At 52.8% G+C, this 26,497-nt stretch overlaps 1 protein-coding gene across 4 annotated transcripts in view; it reads right to left on the bottom strand.

The window, feature by feature from the left end:
• Positions 1-26,497, bottom strand: part of Loxl2 (lysyl oxidase like 2) — an 84,975-nt gene that overhangs the window by 18,562 nt on the left and 39,916 nt on the right. For 2 of the 4 annotated variants that reach the window (XM_021729122.3, XM_040292905.2), the window contains exons 4-7: positions 18,957-19,168; positions 12,324-12,546; positions 9,561-9,765; positions 2,770-2,921 (exon numbers count right to left, since the gene is read on the bottom strand). In XM_021729122.3, coding sequence (XP_021584797.3) covers positions 2,770-2,921; positions 9,561-9,765; positions 12,324-12,546; positions 18,957-19,168 — 792 coding nt within the window. The remainder of the gene's footprint in view (positions 1-2,769; positions 2,922-9,560; positions 9,766-12,323; positions 12,547-18,956; positions 19,169-26,497) is intronic. The other 2 variants (XM_040292907.2, XM_005329323.4) reach the window with 2 other exon arrangements.

Raw genomic sequence — 26,497 nt, 5'->3', positions numbered from 1 at the left:
CCTGCTCCTTTGGTTCTCAGTTAATCCTACAGGGGATTCAAGGAGGGCAGGAAGCGCAGGAGAGAACACAGCACCCCCAGGCTGCACTGGGTTTTGATGGTTGTGCCCACCTATTTTGGGAGGTGGTGGAGCGAGAGGTGAGGAAACACAAGCCAGATGTTAACATGTAAGGAAGTAGTGACATCCCAGCTCCCTTGCACCAGGGCCAGGCCCACAGCAGGGGGGAGCCGCAGGTGGAGAAGGGCTCCGCCCAGGTGGCTCGGCTTGCCAGGGAAGCCGGCCTGTCAGCTCACCCAGGGCCTCCACCTCGGCTCTTCTCTCCCTGCAGGGGGGACATGGAGACTATGCTGTGGCTGGAAGAACAAGACCACCTGGTCCCAAGTAAGCAGCCCTTCCCAGCCACTCACTGCAGAGGCCCGATCCCAACTGAATGGGGCTGGAGGGAAGGGACCTAGGAGTCATCTCTCCACTCTCTCCTTTCATAGGTAGAAACCAAAGACTTGAGGTTAATTAAGGAATCAGCTATGGGGTGATTGTTAGGCATTGAATTGTGTCCCCTCCTAAATCTTATGTTGAAGCCCTTGACATTCCCCCCACCATATGACTGTATTTGGAGATGGGTTCTTTAAGGAGGTAATGAAGGTCACATCAGATTGTGGAGGTGCTATGGGCCAGGCTATATGGGCAATGACCAAACAGGCTCCATTTTACCCTGAGACTCCATATCATGTAAGAAATGCTTCTTTCGAGGGAAAGCCCCACCTCTGGACCCAAAAATAGTTACCTACTATAACACACTTAGGAACACAAAATAGTAACTCTTATACAATGTAAAATCATTTTCTCTGCTTTCCATTTTTCTTGGGCAATGTATTTTGTCTGAGATTGATGGTCCAGATGTTAGTAACCATTCTCTAACTTGTACTCAACCAGGGTCATTTTGACCCACTTCCTTTCTGCTTGCTTGCTGCTATGCCAACCTGGAAAGCCCTGTGGGAAAAACCAATGTACCCATTGCATTGTCCCGTTAACTGCCCAATTCAGCTTCTGTACTTTCTTGCTTACATTGGCTAAACCCACAAACATCCCTTTTGTGATTTTTTTGGCTTAAATATGAGGGCAACTGAAGATGGGCACGCCACTCTGACTATCTCATTCTTTAGAGAGCAAGGTGTCCACCACTGGTCAGCAATAAAGGCTTAATTAGAATGGCAATGTGTGTCTGAGAGTTATTTGAAGGTCTCGGTATCCGTGTAACAGAGACTAGTGTCCTTATAAGGTGAAGAGACATCAGGGAGGTAGGTGTATGCACAGAGGAAAGGCCCAGTGAGGACATGGGTGGAAGGTGCCATCTTCATGCCCCAGGACAGTGGCCTCAGAAGAAACCACCCTGCCAATGCCTTGACTTGGACTTCCAGCCACCAGACTGGGAGAACACATTTGTGTTTTTTCAGCCGCTGGCACTGTGGTCTTCTGTTACGGCAGCCCCAGCTGACTATTATAGTGATAAAGCTCAGAAGTCTTGACTGATTGACCCCTAAGTAGGAATGTCTTCCACAGGAATGACCTCTGGGAGACAACCCACAGATGTAGGCACGAGCCCCCGGACACCCTTGGCTGGAGCTCAGGGATCACTCATTTCCCTAGGCCCCTGGAAAGGTGAGAGTGGCTGGTGTTAAGAGCTAGCACTTCTTTTGTCATGAAAACTCCACTTTCACTCCATCCAACTGTCCTGCGCACCAGGACTCATGGCTCGTCACCTTTTGTAGGTGGATTAGGCTTCCCTGGGAGTGTTACTAGGCAGGTCAGATGGCAGGCCTACCCCAAACCCCAACACACTCACTCCTGCTCACTACAGGTGACTACACACAGCTTGATCAAGTGCTGTGTGTCTGCTTTTAGGGTCTCACTGGGAGAACTGCAGGAGACGTGTCGTGGCCGACTGGTTCAGTAGCATCTTTGGTGTGCTGGAGCCAAGGTGGAGAATTGCCATCTGATAGGGGCCTGGCTGGGGAGCCATCCTGCACCCCAGTGTATCTGCATCTTCTCATTGTGAAGCTGAACACTAAGGAGCAATTCCAGTGTGCCAGCCTGTGCCAGATGCACAGCATGTGACTGAACTCAAGGCATAGCAAGGAGCAGTGTGTAGGAGTCCCTGGGCCTTTTCACAGGATTGGACAGACCCTGTGCAAAGCAAGGAGGAATCATCTTTTGGCTACTCAGTGGGCAAGGTCACCTGGGGTAGGAGACTCAGTGCAGGTTTTACAGGCTGCACCTCAAGAAGTGGCAGGGAGGGGTATTGTGTCCCTGCTTCAATGTCGAGTCCCTTTTCTTTCCCTCTGGTTACCAAATATGGTCTGGACAGTGCTCACACCTGTGTGGGTTACAGACCTGTGGTCCATGGGGTTTCTTGGGGACCTTGGAAAGGGCCTGTGGAAGAGTGTCACGGGTGCCACAGACTAAGTGCCTTGCAGGGAGAACTGACTGCCATCAGAATGCAGTCCCATCCCCTAGCAGAGTGTGGCCTGCAGGGAATGACCAGGCATCTGCACTAAGGAGGTGGTGCTTATGCATGCTTTCTCATTTGGCACATTTACAAATTCTAGGTGACAATGACGTTCATGGTGATAGCAGCAGAGCCCGAACCTTCTCTGAGTTCACCTCGGAGCACCCTCATTCACCCTGGAGATTCCTTCCCTGTGAGGCCTCCTGGTCTGTCCTCTCTGGGGCCTTGGTAGCACAGTCCCCTCTGGGCATCGGGTCTCCTACCTTTTTCTGAAAGCCCATGACAGGGATGTTACATCTCACGCCAGCGTCCTCCTCGTGGCTGCAGCCCTGGGCCTCCGTGTTGAGCTTGCACTCTATGATGGACTTCTCCGTCCCCGTGCACTGGACCTCATTGAGGTGGATGGGTCCCATCCCTGGTGAGGCAGAGGGACATGGGCCGTGAAAGCATCAGAAGGCAACCTCTGGAACGGGTGAGAAAGCCCTGGACGATGAAAACCCGTCTCTCCCATCCTCCAAACTCCCCTAACTGCTGCCTGTGGTCAGCTCAGAGACCCCAGCTCTTCTCCCTGGAAAGAACACGCTAATTATCTTGGGATTCACTTCCACCATAGGAGCAAGGAAAATTCTTTACTAACCTGAGGTGTGATCTTGGCCAAATCACAGTGTTTCTTACATTGATAAAGGAGCTGGACTAGAAGATATCTAAGTTTCCCACTTCAGCATTCCAGGCATTTACAAATCCTAAGCCTTGACTGCTGCTAAATCAGTTAGGGTCTTTGTAGGAAATAGATGGTACATACAAATCAGGTGTCTGGATTAGAAAAAGGGAACTTTAAAATGAAGGTATGGATGGAGTTAGGAATCACAAAGGAAGTTCCGGTACTCAGGAGCTAATAACACTGGAGCTTGGATGTACCCCTGTGAGTAACAGGAAGAAGCCACCTGAGAAGAGCTGTCCCCTCGGTGGAGGGACAGCACCCATGGGAGCCCTACAGGGAAATAAACGCCCCCTGCGCTCCTCTCCTCTGGTTCCTGTCAGTGCTCTGAGTTGACCAAACCCAGCTGTGCCTTTGGGCACCTGGCACCCTGGGCAACAGTGGGGAGGAGAACTGGAGGGGCAGATGGGACATATCCAGCAAGTGCCCCTTGGTGACAATGTGGGGACCCTTCTCTTAGTAGCACTGGGATGACAGTAGTGAGCCTTCCACAGCTGGGGAGAGAAATTCCCGGGCGACCACTCTCCAGTTCCCTTCTGCTCACAGAGGCGCTGCCCCTCTGCCAAGGCCATCAGGCGGCAGCAGGTGCAGTTCTTGGCACGTGCTCTGGGGTTCACAGACACTCCACCTCTTTTTGGACCCTGCTCTGCTGCTATCTCTTTGCCCTCCTGATCCTCCCCATCCCCCCACGTGGGTCCTGTCCCCCAGTGCTCTAAAATTATCTCAAACCTCCCGTCTTCACGAGCCTCTCCTATGACCCCATGCCTCCCTTGGGCCTGGCACTCTCCTCCCCACTGGGGCAAACCTCTGGGGAGAGTCTCCTGAGATCTTCCCTCGCCTGTTTCTCTGCCAGCCCTCCCTGTTCCAGGAAATGGCACCTCCAACCACTGAGCTGCTTTTGCTGGAACCCAAAGGTCATCTCTTGGACCTTCTCCTCCTCCTCCTGAATTCCTGACAACCCATCAATCATGTTCTGCTCACTCCTCAAAATCCGGATGCATTTTTTTTCCATCACTGTGACTCAATATGACCCTAACATCTCCCATGTACAAAGACACAGAGGCCTGCGAGCCTTCTTCCTTCTGGCTTGTTTCAGCCTATTGGCCACAGAACAGCCCAGGAGAGCTTTAAATGCACGTTGGATCATGTCCCTCCCCATCTGAAAATGCCTGGCTGGCGGCTTAATGCACCGAGGGAGAAGCAGGCAGAATTCACAGTCCTCAAGTGGCCTCCGAGGTCCTGCGTGATCTGGCTTCACTTTTGTGCTCCAGCTCTGCCTGCTGTCCTCCCCTCAGCTGGGTCTCGTGGCTCCTCACGGAGCTGAGTGCTCCCTCTGCCTGGACTGCTACCAGCTGACTCTTGCTCATCCTTCACTTTCCCAGAGAAGCCTTTCTGACCCCTACATCACCCTAGTCTACATCACCCTCACTGAGCACACTGCTTTACTGAACATCTGTTTTTCTTCCCTGCTGGGCTGGAGGACCCACAAGGGCAGGGCCCCTAGCTTTCCCTTTGTGTGTTCCCAACCAGTGCTTGGCATATAGCAAATGCTCCCTGGTGTCTCTGCAGATGCTGTTGACTTCACTGAGCACCTGTTACCCATCGGCCTCTGTGCTAGGTGTTGGAGATTCAAAGAGGGAAGAGCTAAGAGCACCCAGTCCTGGGGGAGGCAAGAGTTCCACAAAGACTTGTGAGGTCAAGAATAGAGACAGAGAAAACCACAGGTGCTTCAGAGCCCACAGAAGGTTCTCTTGACCCTGTTAGGGGGTTCTGGAGATAGACAGTGTCTAGGCATACTGAGGCCACAAACTGCCTTCTGGGATCCACTCCTACAGTAGGTAAGAGCCAAGTTTCCATTTCTCTGGAAATCCATAAGCAATGATGCTTCCAATTCCCAGGAATTTTATAAACTTATAAAAACACTTGGGGGACAATGGTTGAAAGCACCCAAGGACTCAGTACAGATGCTAAACAGAGCCCTTGAAGCAAGCACAACTTATAGGTCACACACAGGAAGGGGCAGCAGCCTGGGGTCTAGGTCCCCAGGGGCCTCAGGGGCTTTCTGCAGACTCTGAGTATGGTGATGGGGATCCGATGACAGCTGATCTCTACTGAGCACTCGCTATGGGTTGGGTGGATCCCATCCTAGACCCACTGCTTATAAACATCATTTCTTCGTTACAGCGATCCCATAAAATGAGGAATCTGAGCAGCAAATATGAAGTAACAGACCCAGTGGGGGATCCAGGATTCAAACCAGACAGTGGCCCCATGGCATGCTCTCGCTGAGCTTCTGAGGCCCTCTCAGGAGAACCGGGAGGGAACCTGGGTCGGAAAGGAGTGGAAGGTTTTGTCTGGAAGGAGCTCCCTCTCTGGGTTAGGTCCCCTCTTCCCTTGGGATGCTCCGGCTGCCTCCTGCTCCTGGGGTGCCTTCTCCTTCCTGCCCATCTCAGAAGACGACGTCAAGTAGCACTTCAGATCTGTCCCCGTCCCTGACACAGCTTGATGAAAACCTCAGCATCGTCTAAACTGCTGCAGCCTTTACAGCTCTGGCTTAGCAGGCAGTGAGCTGGACAGCTGGCCCCAGGCCGAATCCAGTCTCAGGATGGAAGGCCAGGGAGCCATGGACTGTGGGATATGGCACACCTTCCTGAGCCGTGCTCGTCTGTAGAAGGGCAATGATAACACTGATGGTGTAGGCTGGAGGTCGTGAGGAGTGGGTGAGACCAAGTCCTTCAGGTTCCTAGGGACCCAGGAAATGGCAGGCAGTGTCATCGGTATTATTCCTTATATATCATCAACTATTTGTTAGTATGAGTTATCTTTGGGTTATTTCTTATTTCTCTCACTTGACGCCAGCTCTTTAAGAGCAGAAACCATAACTAAAGGTGTTGATGGAATAAATGAGTTCTCCACTTCAGGATGCAGCCCAAATAGCCCTCAGAGGATAGTGGAGGGTTGCTAGACCATGGTGTAGGCCTCGTCAAGAGGAGAATGTTTAACTCAAGGCTTGACATGCTTTAAACTCCACCTAGCAATTGGTCTGTCCCCTTCTGACTTAATTTCTATGTAAACGTATTGACTCTCCCATACATCAAGGAATGAGACCCTGGAAGCATGTGTCCAGGGCCCACACTCTGGCACATCGTAGGCGGAGCCCAGAGATGGGAGGTTCAGTGTGTCCCACCCTCTTCCCTGCCCCTCCCTGTTCTGTGATTTGTGGAATGGCGTGGGGGATGGTGGGGACACACTGGGCACTGGGGACCAGCTGTAGCATGCTGGGTACCTTTGGGCCCCTGGTTCCTGTTCCTGACTTGGGTTTGACATTCTGCATCCTTGACCTTCAGCATTTACTTGTTCTGGGTTCTGGGTTGTTCCCGAAAGCCCTCTCTTCCTAGTACCTTTCCTCCTCCACCCTGGCTCTGCACCTCCTCCATGTACAGACTCTGGCCTGGGTGACCACACGTTTGGAGGAGCCACAAATGACCTCCTGGAGCAATGCCATGGACTCTGTGGTGCCAGAGGTCAAACAGACAACTAAGCTGGTTATAATCGGATTTTAGAAAACACAACAGAGCAGAACGGGACTTTCGGTGCTCTGCAAGTTGTCAAGGTAAAGCTCTTTCACAAAACCTCTGCTTCGGTTTTGGGAGTGTGGCACATCCGCCAATTATCTCTCACTGTGAGCCGAAGAGGTTTAAAGCCACTTCTCTGGCGCTGCCCTGCCAATACAGTAGACAGCGGCCACGTGTGGCTGCTGACCTCCCAAAATGTAGCCAGTACCAACAGACATGCTGCAAAGTCTAAATTATACCCTGGATTTCAAGGACTTTGTACCGAAAATGCAAGCAATCTCATTAATAGCCTTTATATTTATTACACATCGAAATCATAATATTTTGGAAATACTGAGCTAAAGGAAATCTTAAAGTTAGTTTCACCAACGTCACGTGACTATTAGGAAATTCAAAATTACACATATTATGTTTCTACTGGACAGTGCTGGTCTAGAGTGTTGGAACTACCCCAGCTGTCTGTTCAGAGGACTCCTCTTATTCCGGTGGGACACGTTCATTCCTTGTCTACCATGTGACCATCTCCGGAGCACTTGTGTTGGGCACGGACTCCAAGGGCACGGAGAGAAAAGCCAGGCACAGTCCTCACCTAGTGCTCGGGCTCAGGTGGAGGGTGACTGTGTCAACAGACATCTGGAGTCCTGCTCTGCAGGGTCCTGAAGTACCAAGGGCAGTCCCCCAAGATCCAACATCCATCCTGTGAGCCAGACAGAGCCTCAGACGCCATCCACCCAGCCACCTTGCCTTACGGTGAAGAATCCCAGGCCCAGAAGGTTCCTCAAGGTCATGGAGCAAGTAGGTAGCTGGGCCAGGATGAGGATCAGATTGCTCAGCTCTGAGGCACTGCCCTTTCACCACCCTGGGTGTGGGTGTGGTCACTTGGTTCACAGAGCCAGGACCAAAGGATGACCCTGCCTGCTCTGTGTGACACTGAACGTGGTACTTTTCTCCTTCTGCCTACTGGAGTTGCCCACCCAATGTGGCAGGAGACGATGAGTCACCCACTGGTTCTCTCAAGGGCAGCAGCAAAAATGCCCGGAGCCTCTTTTTCCTAGAGTTCGCCAGGCCCTCGGGAACCTCTGGCGGCTCTGGGCAGTGAAACCATGATGTCACCCAGCCCCCGCCCGCGGGGAATGGAACGTTCATGTCATTGGGAACTTGTTTATTCCTCGGAGTGAGTGGCCCTCGTCCTGTAGGCCTTGGGAGAGGGCAAACCCACGTGGGGTCCATTGGTAGAGAGGACTGTGAGAATACTCAGGAGCCAAGGGGACCCTGAAGAGTCCCTGGAACTAGGGAGGAGGGCCACTTGTCAAAGGGAACAATGGAGGCCACGAGGCGGCACCTGTGCTGCTCACATCCAGCCAGGTCTTCAGCCTTCAGCGCACACCCAGCATGTGCCCGTGGGTTCAAGGACAGAGGCAGAGGGAGTTCCAACGGGACCAGGTCTGGGTTGGGGTGGGGGTAAAAGGAGGCAAATCTGGGGCTTAAGGTCCTCTCTAGCAGTGCCGTCTATGACCCCAAGACTGTCCCTAGTCCACAGGAGCCTCCATCCAGCCTCAGGAATCACTTCAGTGTTGTCTCCTAGTAGCTGGGGCACTGCATCCTACAGAAAGGACCAACAAATGGCCATAGAGAGGTGAGCTCCCCTGCTAGAACTGGGAAAGCTCCTGGTTCTTTAAGTGAGCTGGAGGTGAAGTTCAACCCAGGACTCTGGAGTCTCACACTGGGAAGCCACTGGATGGGGCACTCAGGCCCCGGGTGAGGGGGGACTATTATTCCTCCAGGCTGCAACCAATGACCTCACCACATTCCTTCCTGTGGGGTGATGGCTCCACGTCTGACGGTATGGGAACATCCTCTCCCCACACTGTAGGACACCCCACCCCTCATCCACAGCCCAAGAACCTTCCTCGCCGCCTCCTCCCAGCCAGAGTGGCCCACGGCTGCAGCAGCCTCCCTGTACGCTGGAACTATCCCAGGAAATGACTGACCATGACTTTCCTCACCCAAACACACTTCTCCTAGGGAGGGCTGTGCACTCACGGCTTATGGTGGATCTGGGGTGAGGACTCCTCCTTCGGAAGGACCAGGGCCCGCAAGCATGAGCTGCCTTTGTGAGGCCCAGAGGCGACCTGTCCTGCCATCTCAAAGTGACAGCACTGCTCTCAACAGGCAGCCCCCACGAAAGCTTTCTGTCCTTATGTTCTTTGCTCACATGAAAAGTTTGTTCAGGACACTTAATAAAAACCAGGCCCTTTCTCATTAGTGTTTCATGAGGTCAGAGAAGGGCACGCTCGCTGTTCACTCTCTCAGCTGTCAGTGTTTGTGAGACTGCAGCAGGGTGGGAAGTAAGGTGACAGTGGGCTCATTTGTGGCCTGCATGGTCCTCAGCCTGAGACCCTGCCCAGGAGGAAGGCCTGGAAATCCTGTCTTTCTTGGAGGGGCAGCGAGCCCAGGGTAAGGAGCAGGAGAGCAAGGCTGGAGTGTTCTCTGGCTGCCAGTGTCATTTTGTTTCGAGGACTGACTCCCTTCTCTAGGCCTCAGCTTCCAAACCCATGAAATGGGGACTCAACGCTCTCCAAGGTCCCTTTCAGCCCCAATTGTCTGGGGAGAAGTTTGCGATTCTCTAATGGAGCAGCAGCTGCCGGTGGAGGAGCAAAGCACGAAGGGCTGGATGAGGTCACGGTCCCCAGCTGAGGCCAAGCTACAGAGATGTTTTCCCGTGAAGAGAGGCCCCACCAACAGCTGCCCTGTACCTTACCTTGCCCCAGCCGGGAGCCTGTGACGGCCTCTTTGGCAGTCCCGAAGCCCAGCTCTCTGCAGACCACGCTGGCCGACACCAGGTCCCACTTGTCGTCACAGACGGTCCCCCATTCTCCGTTCTTGAGCACCTCCACTCGGCCCTCCCCGACCTGGGCACCACCTCGCAGCCGCACCAGGGGTTGCTGAAGAGACACACCGTCCTGCTGAGTGCAGAAGCCGAGGCGCGTTCGGCCAGCCAGCGGTCACTGCCCGCTCCCCGCCAGTCCCCTGCTTTCTGCCAGGCCAGGTCCCCAGTCTAGGAGCTGAAACTGTGCCAGATGTGTTTGCGAGGGGTGGTGGGGAGCGGGTCATGCGGCAGAGTCAGCTCAGCACAGCTTCCTCTGCAGCCCCCCGGGAGATCTCCTGCCCTGGACCACTGGGGATCTCACCAAGGACCCTCATGAGATTGTCACCACACCCTAGGCATGGCTCCAGGATCCCACCATCACTTGACTGCAGAACCTCCTGTGTGAGAGCTATGGAGAGAAGCGCCTACCCCCCAAATCTGCAAATTCACAACCCCACTTGCTTACAGCGCAGCCCTGGAGACCAGGCCTGCAGGGAGCCTGCCCTGTGGAGAGTCTGCTGTGCCCACCCAGGAGAGGCAGGAAGGAGCAGAGAGAGGAATGGGAAGATCGGGAGCTAGAAAGTGAGGTTTTACCCAGAAAGCCAGACCTAATCAGGCCGTGACTCAGAGCACAGATGCCTCAGGGACGGGGAGCCTCCCTAGTTAAGACTAACATCTGTCCAGCTGCTCCCTGATTCCAGTCCCAGCCCAAAGCAGCCTGATTTCAGAAGATATAGCCTCCCCGCCCCCAGCATGCAGAGGTGGGAGCATTACGGTTTAAATGGCCCTGGTGCTCACGGATGGCCTGGAAGCCTTCCTCCCCTTCTGAGGTTTCTGGACTTGGACCAGCATCCTGAAGCCAATGGTCATGTTCCACAGATGGAAACCACTGGCCTCAATCTGTCCACAAATTCTGCTTTGCACCAGTTTCTGTGCATGTCTGCATGCTGTGCACACTTACCTACTAGCATTTCTGCATGTGCACGTGTGCTGAGGGAGGCTCAGAAGTCTGTGCGGCTCTGTGTTATTGGGCGACTGTGACATTCTAGTCAGGTCAGACCACAGTCCTTGTTCCACCCTGACCTATGCTGACCTTGGCCCAGGACTCCCTTCAGCCCACCCACCCATGGCAGGGATGAGGCAGACTTGGTTGGAAAGGGTGGATTTCAAGAATTCACATCCCTTGGCCACCTGAGGGTGGCCTAGCTCTCCACAGCTGCCACTCTCTCTCTCTCCCAGTGGTGGCACCTAGCTAGCCTGGCAGGATGGGGTGCTGGGGAACTCACAGACCCCCGGGGACTGCTCTGATCCAGGCACTAGGGAGAGAGAGAGGGAAAAAAAGGAGGGGATGGGATGAGGGCAAATTGTCCAGTGGCTTTAGGAACTTTTATTCTCACTTCAAAAAAATGGGACATAATCAATAAAACGGCTGTTTTCTGTAGAACTTGATCTCCCCTCCCTGCTCCCTCATCTCAAGCTGTCTAGGGGGATGCCAGGGGGCTCCTCCCACGGAGCCCAGCATCCTGGCCCCAGCTTGATGGAGGCAGAGTGTCAGATAACCTAGCCCCAGCCCAGCAGTGGCCAGGCAGGGTCAGCTGGCCCTGGAGGGAAGCCGGAAACCAAGGAAAATGTGAGGTAATCATCCTGTTCTTTCTTTTTTTTCTTTTTCCATTGGTTTGGTATGAACTTGATTGCTCTGCTATAAACCACACAGCAGAGGAATTCCAAAACAGTAGGATCTGGTACTCTGGATGACACACGAGGAGTGCGCACAGGCTCTGGCTCAGGCCAGGGAGAGGACGTGGCCATCAGACTGTGCAGCAGGGGAGGTGGGGCGTGCAGGGGGCGGGCTTGGCTTGTGGAGGGCTGTGAAATAGGGTTGCCTAGGAGGGCCCACGTCCCCTGGCTGCGAGCACGTCTGGTGGTGTGGTCATGTCTGTGTACTCTGAAGCCCTTGAGGGGCTAAGGAGGCAGGAAGTCACTCCAAACAGTCCCTACATCTTGAGCTGAGAGCCAGGCTCATGGCCTGTGCTGTGCCCCTTTCATCTAAGGCTCTTCTTCTGTCCAAACATCTCCCCAGTCTGGGAGAGGCACTCTGGAGGCTTCTGGCTGTCACCCTGATTTCATTTCTCTTCCTAGGAGCAGTTCCACAGGTGCCGCAGGGAGGGAAGTAGGGGAGGACCAGGGGAGGGACCGAGGGGACAGGAGGCAGTGAGGAGAGAGGATACCCCAGAGAGGGGAGGGGCTGTTGCTCCCATGCTCCGCCCACCGCCCTCACCTGGCTGACAAAGGACTCCCTGCTGCCTCCCTCTACTCCCTTGTACCCAGGGTCTGACCACAGCTAACACCAGGTTGCAGTAAACGACTACCAAGTACCCGGGTTGGATGGGCAGGGACGCAGCCCTGACCAGTGGTCAGCCTCTCTCCTCCCCCTCCCTCTTCTCTTCCCACATGCTTTTCTTGCCCACCCACCCGCTACCAGCAGTTTCCAGAACAGAAATATCACAGGGACCATTTGGTGGATGTATGAAAAAAGAAGAGCGAACTGCCCCTCGTGGTTATGGGGGGAAGACAGAATAGGGCACCTTCACTTTTGCAGAGGAAGGGTCAAGCCTGCCAGATGCCAAGTGGCCACACCTCCAGCCCCATGCTCACCTCTGGTTTGTAGGCCTTCCGGAACCTCGAAGGCCCATCAGGGCTGAAGACCTGGCCAGGCACACAACTGACCACAGCTGGCTGTCCATTCTCACAGGTGATGTTCTTCACAGGGTCCCGAGACACATGGGGGCCCAGCTTGCAACTGGAGATGTGGGTCTCCATGCCGGTGCAGTTCATGGAGAACCGCCAGTAGCGCTGCTTCCTCCGAGAGGCAAACATTCTGCAGAGGGGAGAGAGGTCGGTGACCAGGGCATCGTGGCACACAGCCCTGATTCTAGTTTGAAGCAGAACAAGATGGACACGGCCGCTGCTCCCAGAGCTCAGCCTGCCTCCAAGACAGGGTCCTGCTCAGTGTGTTCTGCCAGCACCCCCTGAGCCCAGGTTTATGCTGGACACCTGGGGACAGGACCCAGAGGGTGCACAGGGCCTACTGCCCTCGGGCAACTGCAATTCTAGGAGAGCAAGGACTAACTCAGGCACTGAAAGAATAATGACACAGCCTGTCCATACAAAAGGCAACAAGGTTTCTAGGGAGTTGAGGTCCCTGATCCCAAGACCCTGCTCTCAGTGACTGGCAACCCTAACTCTTCAGTTAATTTAAGCACAAGCTATTGTCATTCACCGGCTTTATTTCTCTTTGTCAACCATCAGTACAAGTTGACAGCTAAATTCTCTCCCAATGATAGTCAAGACTAAATATGTAATCCAGTGAGAACAGTCTTAAATGACCCCATCTGTGGCATCAAAAGTACAATTTTCTTAGTAGTAGCAAAAAAAAAAAAAATGCCCCTGCTCTTATCAAATCCTCACCCAGGAAAATCAGTGAGGTAGAAGCTGTCACCATATCATGTCCTAGGAAATTTCTTAGTCTATATTTCCTACACAGGCAAATTGTTCCTTTTTCACTTTTTAAAGGCAGAATATGGATTAAGATAAGACAATGTGGTTTTTTTCCAAAATAATAAGTAAATATGGATTAATAAAAATGTAACTATGACTCAGTTTCCTCATGTTCAAAGCAGAAGTAGAATAAATATCTACTTAATAAGACTATGATGTGTATTAGCCCATTTTCAGCTACTCTAACAGAATAGCACAGACTGGATAATTTATAAACAACAGAAGTTTGTTTAGCTCATGGTTCTGGAGACTGAGAGAAGTCTAAGAGCATGTTGCCAGCATCGGGGGAGAGCCTTGGGTCACCTCATGGTAGAACAAGCAGGCACACACAAGACAGAGGAAATTGGGCCAAACTCACTTTTAAAACAAAACCAGTCTCGTGATGACCAACTCAATCCCACAAGAGTGGCATTAATCCATTCAGAAGCACAGAGCGCTCAGGAATAAGTCTTTTTTTTTTTTTTTTTTGGTGCTGGGATTAAACCCAGGGAACTTAACCACTGAGCCACATCCCTGGACCTTTTTCCTTTTTTATTTTGAGACAGGGTCTTGCTAAATTGTTGCAGCTGGCTTTGAACTTGTCCTAGCCTCCTGATTTGCTGGGATTACAAGTGTGTAGCACCATGCCCAGCTACCAGTCATCTCTTAAAGGCCCCACTTCTTAAAACTGTTCCAATCTCAATTCAATTTCAACATGAGTTCTGGAGGGGACAGTCAAACTACAGCATTTTGACAGTTAAATGAATCAAAATTTATAAAGCTCTTAAAACAGTATGTGAAACATAGGAAGTGTCTGTTCAATAAATAAATAAAAAAGCCCAGGTGAGATACAAGAAGGAGGGCCCCTGAGGCAAGAGAGATGAGGGTGACTTCATGGGAGAGCAGGCTTGTTACTAGGCCTTGAGTGATCGTGGGATTTGAAAAGGAGGAGGGAAGAAGCACTCTGTCCTCTCATGCTGCCAGCTCTTTGGGGCCTATGCACTTGACCCTCCTTGGCAGAACTTTGCAAGATGCCACAGAAAGTCAGACAGCATCATGGCCAGCTGCCCAACAGAAGGCAGGCTGACCCTTGAAGGGCCAGAAGTGGCCTGAAAACATCTGCTTTGTCTTGGGGCGAATGGGATGTGAGCACAGAGGAAATCCTACAGGCACCGTCATCCTCTCCTTAACCCAAACTGGGGCTTGTGACAATTCCAGTTCACCTGTGGGTGCAACGACACAAACCTTTGAAATGCAGACTATCCTGGGAAATTCAGGATGTGTGCTCGCCACAGTGACATCACAGAGTGGAGAACTCCACAGGAGAATTATTAATCATTCCAAGAACCACTGCCCGCCCCTCCCCACTTCCTGCAAGGCCCCAGCACAGGGAAACCCACAGCTTGTTCCCCTGGACTCCCCCACATCGGCTGACCGGGAGGACACAGTCAGGGGAACAGGAGCTGCACCAGGATTGGTCAGACCACACTGGGCGGCCTTGGCTGAGGAAGTTCCTCTGGCTTCCAGCCGTCAGTGAACACCACCCTCTCCAGGAACAGATGTCCTAGGCTCTAATTGAGAGCGAAGCACCCACAGCAGACGCTGAGCGGCCCCAGCCCTGCTCTTGCCTTCCCCGGGCAGCCCCGATTCCATCTTACATCAGCTCCCAGGAATGCACAGCCCACCGTGACCCTCCACGGGCCTTCAGCAGCCAGGGGCCGCCCCCTCCTCTACCCCAGCATGATTCACTCTGGATAGACGGGCTTGCCAGCCCCAGCAACACAGAGAGGAGGCTCTGGGGAGATTGGAGGGATGACTGGCCAAGATGGAAGTCACTTACAAAAGAGGTCTCCAGGCTCATGGCTGGGGATTAGTGGGAACACTGAGCTGGACCCAGTCCACTAAACTTGCAAAGTCCTAGTGGCTCCCCAGCCAAGGGGGAACTAGGTTGTGTGGGATCCTGCCAGCTGCTGAGTATGTCTACATCAATTGTTCTTTCCAGAATTGAGAAAATAGGTTTGAGATCCACTGGATTCCCCTTAAGACAGACTTAAGTTAAAACTCCATAAGCCCCTCGGACTGGAGGGCCACAGGGATGTTTTGGATCTCCTGGAATCAGCTGGAATCAATGCCAGGAGTCCCTAAAAGATCTAGTTATTTCCTTCTCCCCAGTGCATGGTCATCCTGGTAAAGGGACCCTTTGGAGAAGGCTGAGAGAAACTACAACAGTATAAGCTTTGACAGGGCACCGAGGTCCTTTATCAAGGGAGCCTGGCCTCTCCTTCTTTCTGGAGTTTTAGGTCTGTAAAATGGGGCTTAAGTCTGGGAATTGACTTAAGGGCTGTGACTTTCTATTATTCTGATTCAGGTTAGACTTGTTCACTTGACCTAGAACTTGTCTGCTTCTGCAGGTGATGGGAGAATTCAGTAGGCTTCTCTTATCACTGGGAGGTGCACCAAATGCACTTGCCAGAGCAGAGGTCTGCAGGAGTCAGACTCTGCTGTCCCTGCAGGGAACATGCCCCCTTGTCTTTGGTGGTTGATTGGCACCACTTCTTGCCACTCTGAGTTACTCCCGTTGCATTAGGTTTCCCAATTTGGTGCTGCCTTTCCCACTGGGGTCTGGCCCACAAAGAAGAGACACTACAGAGCTCTTCAAGGAGGCAGGGGCCCCTCATAAACTTACTCATCACCACATGGTGAAGGGTGTGCATCCTCGACCCTTCTGCCTGAGCATGTCTTCAGTGACAAACCCACGCCAACAGTTCAATCTTTCTCAGCCTCGGCATCCCTTCCCCTATGTTAGACCAAGGCAGGCTCAGTACTCACAGTGGGCTTGGAAGGTTCAGCTAACCAAACTGTCAGAGCCCTTTCTAACTCCTGAGTCACGACATTACGAGCAGAATCGCCGCTCAGTGAGTTCATCTCAAATCAATACCTACATTGAGGTCCTCTTTTAAAATCAAGATGATGACTACACAGTGGGACAGGGACCTGATGTGTAAGCTTCGTAGCTTCAGGGTACATACATGGCTCCCCAGATCAGCGCAGAAGCCAGGGCAGGGAGAGAGAAGTCTGGGGTCAGGATGGCTGACTCTACTTGTGGTGAGGCTATGGGTGCAGAAGCCTCTGGGGTGTGGGCAAATGAAAGGAGAACAGACGCTCTGAGGCCATGGGGTAACTTGAACCTGTGAGTGACCAGCAGCTCTGCAGGTTAGCAGAGAGAGCCAGTCCCAGTAAGACAGTGGGGCGAACCCAAGACGGAGAGGCTCAGGAGCTACACAGATGAATTTCCGAACTGCAAAATCCAGAAGGGGCTTTGGGGAATGCTGAGATTATTACAGACACAGACTGCATGGGAGGCCATGGGTGTGGTGTCAGCATCACATCACAGGCTGTGGGAAGAGTGAGTGGAGATGGGGAAAGGTGCTACTGGAAGCTACTGACTCAGAGACCACGAAGGCCCTCAGTCTTGGCTCCTAGGCTTCTGGGGGGCCTCAACTCTGAGCGGGGTCCCTGGATATCCTGTTCCCCAAGTCAGCAGTGCCCCAGCCCTGCCGAGCTGGCCTGGCCACCAGGAGGACCAGAGCTGCCACAGTCTGTGGTGCAGACCTCGGGGGACAGCTGTCATGGAGCAGCCCTGGGCAGTCCCGAAGGCTCCTCGGGAGCCGGCAGTGTGACTGAGGCCCGCTCCCCTCAGGTCTCCATCTCCTCCGCAGACTGCAGACATGGGCCAGTGACCTCGGAGGCTTGCTGCACTCCGGGAGCCCTGGCTCTGTGCCACTGGGTCCCTCCAGTCCCTGCCAGCTCAGCCCCAGAAGTACCACCAGAAATTCTTCCCTTTATCCCAGGGTACATAGAGGCCCAACTGGCCACTGAGTCCCAGAGACTAACCCAAAACAACAGAGAGGCTTACAGAGAGAAGCTCAGGAGGCTTCACCCCCTCCTGCCACCCCCTCGCTGTGACCCTAACCCTAACCACCTGGGACAACTCCTGGCCTTCAAATCCTTTCCCTCCTCTCCACAGCTGTGGGGGTGGCAAGAGCAGGGAGCAGTTCAAACACGTGACGATTACTGGGGGCCATGCTCAAAGTGGCCTCAGATGGCCTCCTGAAAAGCAGGAGAGGGACTTTGGTAGCCACAGGTGAAGACAGCTTTCTAATGCCATCAGAACAAGCCAGTGCTGCCCAGCTCAGACCTGTGGCCCGGCTGGGGCTCAGGTGGGGCCAGCCAGGGAGGAAGCCTGTGGGGAGGAGTTGGGTTTCCTCTCTCCCATTGGTAGCAAAAGCCGAGACCAGAGTGTGTCGCCAGGGAGAGCTAGCCAGTTGGTGGGGGTCCCCCAAATATTCCGCTGATAGAGACCTCCTGGTGCCAACAAGGTCTGAGCCCTTTTCAGGGACTTGTAGGTTGGCACTCACCACTGTGTCACCCCAGGGTGCTGCCCACACTCACTCTTGTACATGGTGGGCTGGGGGCTGGGAGCAAAGCATAGCTCTCTTTAGCTGTGTCTAGGCCATGACCAGGCAGGTCAGGGCCAGGTGCCCACAGGGACACAGCTTATCCTGCACCCCAGGAAAACAGAGGTGGAACTGGGGCTTGAATCCAAAGTCAGGAAAGAGGCACGCGAGAGGGCACTTTCCAGGAGGGCAGACCCGGCACCCGAGGCCTGGATCTGCCACTTACTGGTTCTGTGACTTTTCTCCAGTTTCCTCAGCTTGAAACTAGACCTCCACTTCTTGGTGGCATTGCTAAGATTAAATGAAAAAGAACAGTTCCTGGCACACAGTCAGCACAGAGAGACAGGAAAACCTCACTTCCAACCAAATTCCGGCATCTCTCTCTATCCTAGGATTCTGCACCTGCAGACTCAACCAATCTTGGGTCAAAAATGCTATGGAAAAAAAAAATGTCTGCACTGAAGATGTACGGACTATTTTCTTGTCATTATTCCCTAAACAATACATCATGACAACTCTTTAAGCAACATGTATAATGTATTAGGCATTGCAAGTCACGTGGGGAGGATTCAGAGTATACAGGAGAATATGTGTAGGTTATATGGGAAAAGGACATCATTTTACATAAGGGACTTGAGTGTGGATTTTAGTGTGGGGGAGGGGTGCTGGAACCAGTCCCCCAGGGACACTGAGGGATGGCTGCATACCCTACCCACAGCTTGTCAGGGCACCCAAATCCTTTCCCTGGACACCCCTCAGGTCCAACAGCTCTAAGTCCTACCACTATCTACCTTTCTCCCCTGGGTGAAATTCACCTTGGGAATCATCACAGCGCTGTCAGGTTTATTTGGGATTGGTTGAAGAGCATTGAGTTGATCAGTTTCTCAATTACCTCACAATTGCTGCCAGTCCCAGATTTCTGAGCAATCATTGCTGAGGGAAAGCCAACCTTTCTTCTAAAGTTGGAACTGTCTTTGCCTGGCCCAGCCTGTGTGTTGCCCTTATTCAGGCTACCTGGTCTATGAGCTGCCCGTCAGCACTGAGAGGAGGGTCTTCCGGGCCAGGAGCAGCTTGCCCTTGACTTTCCTAAGCCTTTCCATTCTCTCCTAGCTCAGGTGCAGGCCCGTCTCCCAGGGCTGCGAGCTTCTCACAGGTAGGGTCCACGCAGGCTTGCTGGAAGGACGCCAGCCTGCCCAGCTGTGAGGGGCTGTGGACGGCCGGTCACCAGCCCTGACTTGTTGACAGAGCAGGAGGACCAGCACTCAGGAAGAGCCCGCCTGGCACAGCCCCTTACTTGTATGCCTTGGTGTTGTAGGTCTTCTCTCCGGGGAAGCCGAACATGCCACACACCACGTGGGAATTCTTGGCCGTCCAGTGCTTGTCACAGATCTGTCTCCAGGACTTGCCCTCCTTCACCTCCACGTAGCCCTCTGTCACGGGTGTGCGATGGCGGAAGGCTGAGAGGATGGGGCGGATCCGGATGTCCTCCACCTGGATGTTCAGGTTCTGGAGAGAGGGAAGCAGAGGGGTGACCACCCTGGCCAACCCCAGAAGGGGTGCCAGGCAGCAAGAACTCCCTCAGCAATAACAGAGGGCTATGATGCCCCCGATGATCACCCAGCCCAAAACACAGTGCTATGGGTGGGGGCGTGTGGCTGCAGGGATGGGGGCAGCAAACGTGACCTGGAGCAATCAAAGAATTGAGGGACCCAGGAGTTCCCAACAGCCTACCAAAGAGCCCAGAGGGCCGTGGGCAGTACTTCCTCCTGCATAGGTTTCAGAAATCAGAGCATGAGAAAGTGTCCTTTGAATTTTCATGTAAAATAATCTGGGTTTTACATTTTATTCCAAAGTGTGTACATGTGCCTCTGAGTGTGTGTGCGCACGTGTGCGTGTCTCCTCCAGCAACCTCGGTGAACTGAAGTTCCAGGAAGATGAGCCCCAGGTCTCCTAAAGCAGGGGGCACTACCTCAGATCCTAGGGATGGCATTCCTGCATTCCCCTCCCCAGAGGCTGGAGAAGGGGCAGGGCTCCCAGGGAAATGAGGTGGGTGCCCAGTGTGTGCCAGGGGCCGGGAAGGTAGATAAATAGGGTTGGGGGACAGTTACTTGGTTGAGGCAAGGTGAGATTCTGAATGTTCCGGGTGCCTTGGAAAGTCCCCTCCTCATCTTTCTGGGTAGTGGCAGGTAGAGACTGGGGTCAGGGTTGGGAGGATTCATTGGCAGGGCCCTCGAGGAAGCCAAAGAGGCTGGAGGGGCGGATGGAAGGAGCGCTCTTCTCCCTGTCACGTGGGTTCTCCTCCTCACTGACACTGAGCTTGAATGCCCCAGGCCATGCCTACCACCCAGAAGGAGGGGGCCTCCAGAAGCCACACCCAATGAGAGGAACAGTAGGAGGGGGGTTCCTTGGAGTCACACTGACACTCTTTAGGCTTCTTTGGGGCATCTTGCATCAGTCCCCAAATCCTAAGGAAGCTCCATTCTGAATCTCTGACCTTCGGCCCCCCTATTTCTGCCCCTGCTCCTGCTCTAGGGGGGCATGGCCAGCTCTTGCAACAGTCTCTAACTGAGTCCCTGTCCCCACCCTTCTGTCAGCCACCAGACAGCTCTTTCCAAGACACTGAACTAACTTGTTCTTTGACTGGCTCCTCGTTATTTATACAATGCACAGATGACTTAGAGAGATGCTCATGGCACTTCATGACTGGTTCCACCTATGCCTCCAGCCCTCTCAATGTCCCCAGCTCCAAATCAATCCCCAGACACCACAAAATGCAGTTTGCAATCGTCTCAGGTACCAAGAGTGCTTTCCATTGCTGAATCCTATGCTGAGCATGTTCTGTGTGATCTCTTGTTCAACCCTCAGCTGTAGAACAAGGTGGTTTACAGCTCTCATCATTCCCATTTTCAGGCGAGGAAACCAACTGATTGATTCCAGTTTCCTCCCCTGGACCACCCTGATGTGCAGTGTAAGACGCACCCTAAGCTGGTCCAGGGAGGGAGGGGTGGAGCTGGTGAGGGTGAGACTGGAAGGCTGGAACCCAGTGACCTGAGCACCCTAGCCTGTCCAGCCAGGATGCAAATGAACCACAAGGTTGAACAGAAGCATTATTAGGGTGCCCAGGGACTCAAATCCTCCCGCCAGCTTCAGGGTCCAAAGCCAGTTACTGCTCCACAAGTCCTGCAAGGTGGTGGAAAGTATGTGGCCCAGAGTGATGCCATTTGGCCCCGATTTCCTTCCACGCAGAGCGGAAGGAAGGCTGCCAGTGGCAGCATTATGTTTCCCAGCCTGGATCCTGGATCCTTTACAGCCCTCATTCAGGCCCTAGGACCCGTGCCACCGAGACACGTGGACAGGGATGAGCCAAGAGGGGGCCTGAGGTCTAACCCCAGTCTGTGGGCCAGCCCCTCCGGCCTCTCCCCACCTTGGGAGGCTGGCTGGCATTCCAGTGTGGAATGCGTCATGCCCAGAAGGAAAGTTCCAGGCTGACCTCATTCCATTCACAGATCCCTTCCTTGGCTGTGGGGCAGCAGCGTAGGCTGGCTGACAGGAGACGTGACCCTCAGCACTGCTACTATAGGAGGAGGAAGACCCATGCTGGCCACAGGCCCGAGGCCAGCAGACACCGTCCCACCTGCCAAAGGAAGCTGGCCTTCTCCTGTTTCAATGCAGGGTCCCCCCAGTCGACTGCGGGCTCCAGGATGCTGGCAATGAGGCCCAGCTGCCACCATCCTCATTCTTCCTCCAAGAAGAGGATGTATGTGCACGCGCCTGCGCGTGCATGTCCCTGTGTCTACGTGTCATGTGTGTCGGAATCTGCATGTGTGTCTCTGGGAGCAAGTATCTGCATGTGTGTCCATGTGCATGATGACATGCATGTGACCAGTTGTGGGTATATGCCTGTGTCACCCTCTATGTGTGGAGGGTGAGTCTGTGGACAGATGGAAAGGGACCTGTCTGTCCCTCCACTGCCTCAGGAAAGCAGTCAGGATAGGAGCTGCACTCCCTCTTCTGAAATGGTGCATCTTTCCCTCACTTCCTGGAACCAAATCTTTCCCCTTCTGTAAGGCTTGAATCACTTTCAATCACTCATACACTCGACAAAATATAGACTCTGTCCTCCACGGGCCTTGCTAGGCTTCTTCCCTACATCCCACAGTGCCCTGCCTCTTCTTTGAAGAGTGACCATGACAGCCATCACTAATCAAATACCAATCAATTGTACATGAGGCTCTGTGCATAGACCTTTGCATCTATTGATTGGAGCTCTTGAGTCAGGGTATACCAACCTACAAGTGAAGACATGAAAAGACTTGGTGAGGTTTTGCAACTTGCCTAAGTTTACAAGCCAATATGCAGTAAAGCAGGATAAAAACCGAGTCCTGACTCCAAGCTTGTATTCCAGGCTATAGTGACCACCACACTCCAAGCAGCCCTCACCCTCATGCCCAAGGCTTGTCCATTACTTGGTATTCCAGAGGACACACAGGGCTCAGACTTCTGGGTGGTCCCCTCAGGGCCTGCCTGGTGCTGTGCACACTTGAAGCCCAGGACTGCACCGTGTGTCAGGTTGGATTATGTATGGAGGGGAGAACTCAGTCCCAGATGCTCTCCTTCTCAGGCCAGTGGGAGTAGCGGGGCAGCCCTCAGTAGACTGCACTGGGCACTCGTGCGAGTGAAGCAGCTCCTCCAGGCTCCCGGGAGAGCTCGGGTTGGAACCACATGCAGGCATGCACGGTCCCCTACTTCACTGCTGTGGAATCCCTTCTGAAACCACAAGTGCTACATTTTCTTTTTCCCAGAAGTTCATCCCCAAAAGAGAAGGTTTGAAAATAGACACACATTTGTCTTTTTTTTAAACAAAGGACTCTCAAAACTTGCCAACTTAACATTAAGCCCAATAGCCTAGAAGCTCATCAAGTACCTGGCTCATTTAAAAATTCAAATGAGAAAGCTGGGTACAGTAGTATTCCCAGCTACTCAGGATGCTGAGGCAGGAAGATGGTGACTTTGAGATTAGCCTGGGCAACTTAGCGAGACCCTGTTTCAAAAACAAACAAGCAAACAAGCAAAAACACCACCAACAAAAAAAACCCGCCGAAAACCTGAATGCTGCCCCTTTGGCAAGAGATAATAGTGGCACAGGCCTCCAAAAGGGTTCCCTCCTAAGGACTTCCAAAAATCCCGGGACTTGTGCCATCCCCCCACTCAGGAGGCCCTGAGAGTTAGATAGAAGCACCTGCTTCCAGAAGGGACACCCAAGGTGCAGTGAGGCCAGGGACTCGCTGAGCTTCAGCCAGTCGATTGGTGGAAAGACGGACTGAGGAGGGAGCCTGGGGGCTGGGACACCAGGCTCATGCCCGGATGCCATTTAACATCTGCAGCATCTGTCCATGACTTCAAATTCCAAAATGGAACAGTCTGGGGCTGTCGCCAGTGAGAACTGCATTTTGAAAGTTTAGCTGAAGATTGCATCAGGGAACCAGGGGGAGAAGCAAAGCGAAGGGCAAAATGAGCCTTAAGAACCTACTCAACATTGGTCTAAAAGCTCAGTCCTGGACTAACGGCCTCCCAGGAGGGATGTTTGCAAGGCCTGATCTCCCTCCATGACCTGTCCCCTTTCCTCGGTCCTATAACACCATTTTTATTTCATCACAGGCCTTCCCTCTAAGAAGTCATCCTGGGGGGCGGTGCCCGGGTAGGGAGATGTAGCATTATGCAACCAACATCTAACTAGAACCTACCACGGGCTAGTTCCCCACGCCCTCTGTTCACATAGCACACTGTCATCCTCTAACGCTGACACGTTCCTGCATCTTGCTTTTATAGCCTGTGGCTGTCTTTATTTGCCTATTTTTTAAAATGGCCTGCCAGACTCAGACCCATCTTCCCTGCTGCCAGCCTGCCAGCTTCCTCAGCACCTTAAACCAAACACACCCAAGATGCCCTCAGTCCTTCTTCCTCTCAGGGAGCCGAGTGAAGCTGCTGCCCAACCGGCTCGGCAGACCACAAGCCTCAACTCCTTTCCCACCCTCTCTTCCTCACTCGTAGTTGGCCTCGGCAATGCCTTTCTGTCTCCACCAGGTTTTCAGCCCCACTTCTATTGCACAGGCAGGTGGGCAGGGAGAACTGTGGACGGACCAGCAGGGCATCCTAATCCCATCATCTCCCGTCAGCCCTGTGCTGTCTGCTGGGCTCTGGTCTAAGCTCCCATCCACCCACAGACTCATCCACTCTGACCATGGTGTACCCACACGTCTCGCTTAGACCTGTCTGGGGCTTCCCAACATCATTGGCTCAAGCCATCCTCTGCGATTCCCTCTTCTCTTCTCTCTACCTATCAGAATCCTACCAACCCTCAGAATTAACTCTCAAGTTAATTATTCATAAATATCTGTTGAGGGCTGCTACATCCCAGGGACTGTATGAGACCTTGGGACACACAGGATAGGTGAGTTCCTTGCTGCCATGAGGTGCCTAGGCCAGAGGGGAAGAGATAGCATCACCTTCTCCATGCCTACCAGTACTAATATTTATCTTTCCTGGTGTCTTGGCCACCCAGTTGTATTGTTAATCTCCCAAAGGGCAAAACTGCACCTCGATCATTATTTGTATTACCCACAGCTCTTACTGCCAGCCACACTGTGGGTCCTCAAACATTTTTAAATAAGCCAATGATATATATTTTAAAATCTAACAATAGGAGTTTAGCTTAGAAATGTCAGGCACCCCAGCCAGAAACTTTAATAAAGACTTCCTTTATTCTTAGTTGCATGCAAGATAAACAGCCAGGGACTTCTTTTCTCTCTTCCTAATATAAGCACTGCTTACAGGACTTATGGATAGACATGGGGACGTGGCATTTTGTCCAGGCATTTCTCTTGTCACTAGAACTATTCAACATGTCACCTCCACTTCCCCTAAGACCTGACACCAATGAATGGTTAATGAGCTGAATGAGATGCTATCTGATCCTCAGCATAGGTCCAGATGGCTTAGCAAGGAGCAGACTGTCTATAAACAGTGCGAGGAAATTGTGTTAGAAACGTCTCCTACACTGTAATTATCCCCTTTGGATGATCAAATCACGAATCCACGGTTTAAGAAGCTGCGGGTAACATTCTCTAGCCAGAGACTGACTTCTGACCCAGTCAGACAGAATAAAGGGAGATAGGAAAGGCATTTCAGGGACTCCTGTTGCTAAGCTCTACAGGATGGAGAGCAGTGGGGGGCAGGGGTGTGGTAGGGTGACGAGGAGAGCTGAGGTCATACTGACGCCACCAGAGGAAAAAGCCAGCAGTCCGTCTGGGCTTCCTCCTATAAATCAAAAGCTGTGCAAAGGCTGCTGGGAAATGGAATGTTCGCAGTTACATTTTCCGACCTGGAAGCACTCGGGCAGGTAACAGAGGCTGCTTCTTTGGAGAAGAGGCAAGGCCTGCCATCAGCAGGAAGCTAAAGCCGCCTGTTCCAGCTACCAGCCCCTCTGGCCCAGCAGCTCCTCAGTCCTTGGTGGGGTTCTGAGGCTAAAGACCAGGTGAGGCCTGGGCCAGGCCAGATCATCTCCCATGCACCATGGTTCCTCATAGCAACCATCACCATGGTAACCAAGCAATGGGTCCTGAAACCATCTTTCTCCATTGCTGGATAGTAAGCTCGAGGAGGGCAACCCCTTTATCCTCATGCCCAGTACAGGTGTTCAATGAACAGATCCTGTAGCTACATACAGCCTCATGGGGAGGAGGTAGGAGATTCCTCAGCACTGGTCACCCAGCATGGCTGAGGTACCTCAGATGAAGCACTCAGGCCTCTTGCAGAGCCAAGCTGGACACTACCAGCCTGTCCTAGTTGTGGTACATGACCTCCCCACAGAACGGGGCTGCCCACCAGAGCAGGGACAGGCTTTCTTCCACCCTGCTCAGCCCCACTTCCATAGAACAACCTTCCCCCTTTTCTCTCCCATCAATCTTCTCTTCTCCAGACGGCCACACAATGTACTGTCCCATCCATATAAGTTTGAGTGTAAAACTGCTCATTCATTTCTGTCACCTAAAACAAATGGTAATGCTCCTGGTTCATTTATGTCATCTTTAAATAAGTATGACTTTACTTGCTTGTTTGTTTCACCTCACCAATGGTTAGAATGATGTTTAAACTTTGCACAAGGTCCCATGGGCTCCACCTTGGCCAGAGAACAATTTTCCAGATCCACGAGGGTGTGCACAGTTTTAAATATTTTATTCTGTTATCTGCATAAACACTCTTGCTTTTTCAGGCACTGCGACCTATTTTTGGTTGGGAAAATAGGTCACCTTAGAGCTTCTTCTCTTGTGTCCCTTGTGATGCCTGGCAAGCCCTAGCCACAGGGAGGCTCTCAGAGAATAATAGAATCATGGAATGTGAGTGCCGGGCAGGATCCTATACTTCCTCTTGCCTAAGCGCCCTGGGAGGTGGGAGAGATGACAGCCAGGACAGCTTCATCTGACAGCCCAGGTGGCCTAGGATGCAGGGCTGCAGGTCTCTTCCTCTGCTCTTCACTCCTTTGCCAAAGACTCCAGCACAAATCACTCATTGCTACCATTTCTCCCACCACAGGGAAGCCGTCCAGTTATGTTTCAGTAATCTGGGGGAAGGGGTCACCCCTCTCTATACTGCACACGGGTGAAAATGGGCCCCTTTCTTTCCTCATGCAACCTGCCAGGAAGAGGGCAATGAAGCTCCTGGCTGGGAAGCGCTCACTCTTCTGGAACTCTCTCCAGAGACTCTTCCTTTGGGGCCTCCATGCCCTGGATCCCCAAGATGCAGACAGATAAGCCTGTTGCTTGGGAGGGTGATGTT

Source organism: Ictidomys tridecemlineatus, chromosome 14, assembly GCF_052094955.1.
Source record: "Ictidomys tridecemlineatus isolate mIctTri1 chromosome 14, mIctTri1.hap1, whole genome shotgun sequence".
NCBI lineage: Eukaryota > Metazoa > Chordata > Mammalia > Rodentia > Sciuridae > Ictidomys > Ictidomys tridecemlineatus.
This window is presented reverse-complemented; position numbering and strand designations above follow the sequence as displayed.